A 2438-nucleotide genomic window follows, 5' to 3' on the forward strand; every position below is an offset into this window, starting at 1 on the left:
CTGGTTGAGAGCATGCGCCGCTTCTTTCATCAGGACAGAGACGACGCCACGCGTCAGCTCATCTTCTCCACGCTCTTCAACGTCGACGTCAAAGACCAGCAGGCGGAGACGAGACGGAGGTCTCTGTTTGGAAAGTTGGTCTCCCTGTCTCTTGTTCTGGACAGGACCGCCGTCTCAGAATGCGCCGCCACCTGGTTGCAGGTGAGAATTGACGGCGGTAGTTTGGAATCTTGAACCGACCAAAGTCTGACCCTGAGTTTGTCTCCTGTAGGGGATGGACCGTGAGTTCCACCTCCAGCTCGGACAGGTCCTGCTGGACGACTACGTCCCAGGTCTGGTCTCCGTCCTCCAGAACATCAGACGTGCCAGTCGGCGATTCTGCTGCCAGTTCATCACCGTGGTCGCCGCTCGCTACGACCTCTCCTCTGGTACGACAACAAAAAACCACGACAAACAAACAGTTCCTTCACCAGAACCAGAACCACAGACTTTTTCCCTAAAATCAAATCTTCGTGTGTTTGTTTGTAGAGGAGCTCACCCCCCCGTTAGAACTCGTCCACATGTTCGTGTCCTGGATCCGAGACGACCCCGGTCTGGTCCTTCTCACGCTCCGGAGCACGCCACTGTCCAGCAGTCAGCCAATCAGCACGCTGCATGTCACACCGTTAGAGGGGCTGATGTGTTGGTGCGTGAAAGCGCCGCTGGTCTACAGGTCGACGGCGGGCGACGGGGAAAATGAGGGCAACACCGATCTGCTCTTCTCAGCTCTACATTTGAGCTGCTTAGAGGTGTGTGTGTGTGTGTGTGTGTGTTTCATCAGCTCTAAATAAATGTAAAGTAAAAAAACAGAGTGTAAAAAAAAAACCAAACCAACTCTTCCGACTCTACCTCCGTCTCCGTCTCCTCTCAGATCATCCAGCTGCTGCCAAACATCCTGGCGGAGAAGGGGGTTCTGGGTCACGTTCCTCTGATCCAGTTGGGATCCATGGCGGCGTTGACCTCTGACCTTTCCAAACTGCTGCAGCGGGCTGAAAATGTGGCCTCTCCAGACTGCGGCCTGAGTCTGGAGAGGCTGGCTCAGGGCCTGCAGCTGGCCAGGGTCTGCCGCGTCCTGCTGTGCTGCCGAGGTGAGCGTCACGTGACAGAGTCCAGGAACACAGGCCTGACTTTGTTCTCCAGCCTGGAGTTGGATGAGCGATAACTCTGTGTGTCGTAATGTCTCCACAGAGGAGCTGAGGGCCGTCTGCCGCCGCCTGCCCCACAACACGTAGGTGTTTCATCATCTTTAACGCACAATAAATATCTTATTACCCTTGGATTTTTGTCTAATGTACACAGGAAGAAAAGGCCGGCCGAGTAATTCATCTGACACACACACACACACACACACACGTGTGTGTGTTTTTTTAATTAGAACACAAGTCAAGTCAAAGATTATTTATGGAGCGAATTAACAGCAGCTGCAGCTGACGTGGCCTCAGTGCTGTGGGAAAGACAAAACACACAGAAAACATTTCTACATTTCCACCTTTATCATCCATTACTTTATTTGATTTTCATTGTATTTTTTAATTTAATTTAATTTATTTTTAATTTAATTTAATGTAACAGTCATGAATAAAGATTTTCTCATTGTTGCAAATGACAAAAATACACAAATAGCAAAAACAAAATACTGTATTTGGAATGGGCAAAAACTGTCACTTTCATTTTTTCATGTTGACTTAAATGAATTTTTTTAAAATATAAAGTAAATCCAACCAAGGCTGTTCCATCTCCACTGACAAACCCGTCTTTTTCTTGTCGATCTCCAGTTTGCTGCAGTTGGTGATGACAGGTCCAGTGATGAAGGACTCAGGTGTGGACAACACGGACTCAGGTGTGGACAACACGCACACACAGAGACACACACACACAGACACACAGTGAATGTAACTTTCTTTTATTTTGAAAGACTGTCTCCTATTTGGTTCCTGTTTCCTTTATTTAATTAAAGATTATTTAAAGACTTTTATTTTGACAAAACTCTTCACCTCTCCGTCAACGATAGGCAGTAGTTTGATTAACAGCAGTTGAGAGTCCTATTCTCATACATGTCCTGCACCAAACTAACATACTTCTCTGCCACTCCTGACTTCCTCATAGAAAACTACAATTCCTCCCTTGGCACTTTGTCATCTGCCTTTTCTAAATCTACAAATACACAATGTAGCTCCTTCTGACCTTCTCTGTACTTCTCCATCAGCATCCTCAAGGCAAACATTGCATCTGTGGTATGAAACCATACTGTTGTTCACAAATCTCCACTTTTTTCTGAATTTTAACAACAAAAATGGACATAGCTAAGTATTTTAAGGCAAATGAGTGCATTTTTAGTCATTTTGGAGAAACTTTTTTTTCCGGAGATTTGTTCAGGAATTTACTGGTATAGGATTCTA

At 46.2% G+C, this 2438-nt stretch overlaps 1 protein-coding gene across 1 annotated transcript in view; it reads left to right on the forward strand.

The window, feature by feature from the left end:
• Window positions 1–6: 6 nt before the first annotated feature.
• Window positions 7–2438, forward strand: part of LOC103398933 (uncharacterized protein C7orf26 homolog) — a 21450-nt gene continuing 19018 nt past the window's right edge. Inside the window, exons 1-6 of the mRNA XM_008337691.2 lie at window positions 7–201; window positions 272–428; window positions 529–788; window positions 911–1127; window positions 1228–1267; window positions 1815–1879. Of these exons, the coding sequence (XP_008335913.1) occupies window positions 13–201; window positions 272–428; window positions 529–788; window positions 911–1127; window positions 1228–1267; window positions 1815–1879 (928 nt within the window). The 5' untranslated portion in view covers window positions 7–12. The remainder of the gene's footprint in view (window positions 202–271; window positions 429–528; window positions 789–910; window positions 1128–1227; window positions 1268–1814; window positions 1880–2438) is intronic.

The sequence above is a fragment of the Cynoglossus semilaevis genome, unplaced genomic scaffold (assembly GCF_000523025.1).
Source record: "Cynoglossus semilaevis isolate Cse_v1.0 unplaced genomic scaffold, Cse_v1.0 scaffold2512, whole genome shotgun sequence".
Taxonomy (NCBI): Eukaryota; Metazoa; Chordata; class Actinopteri; order Pleuronectiformes; family Cynoglossidae; genus Cynoglossus; species Cynoglossus semilaevis.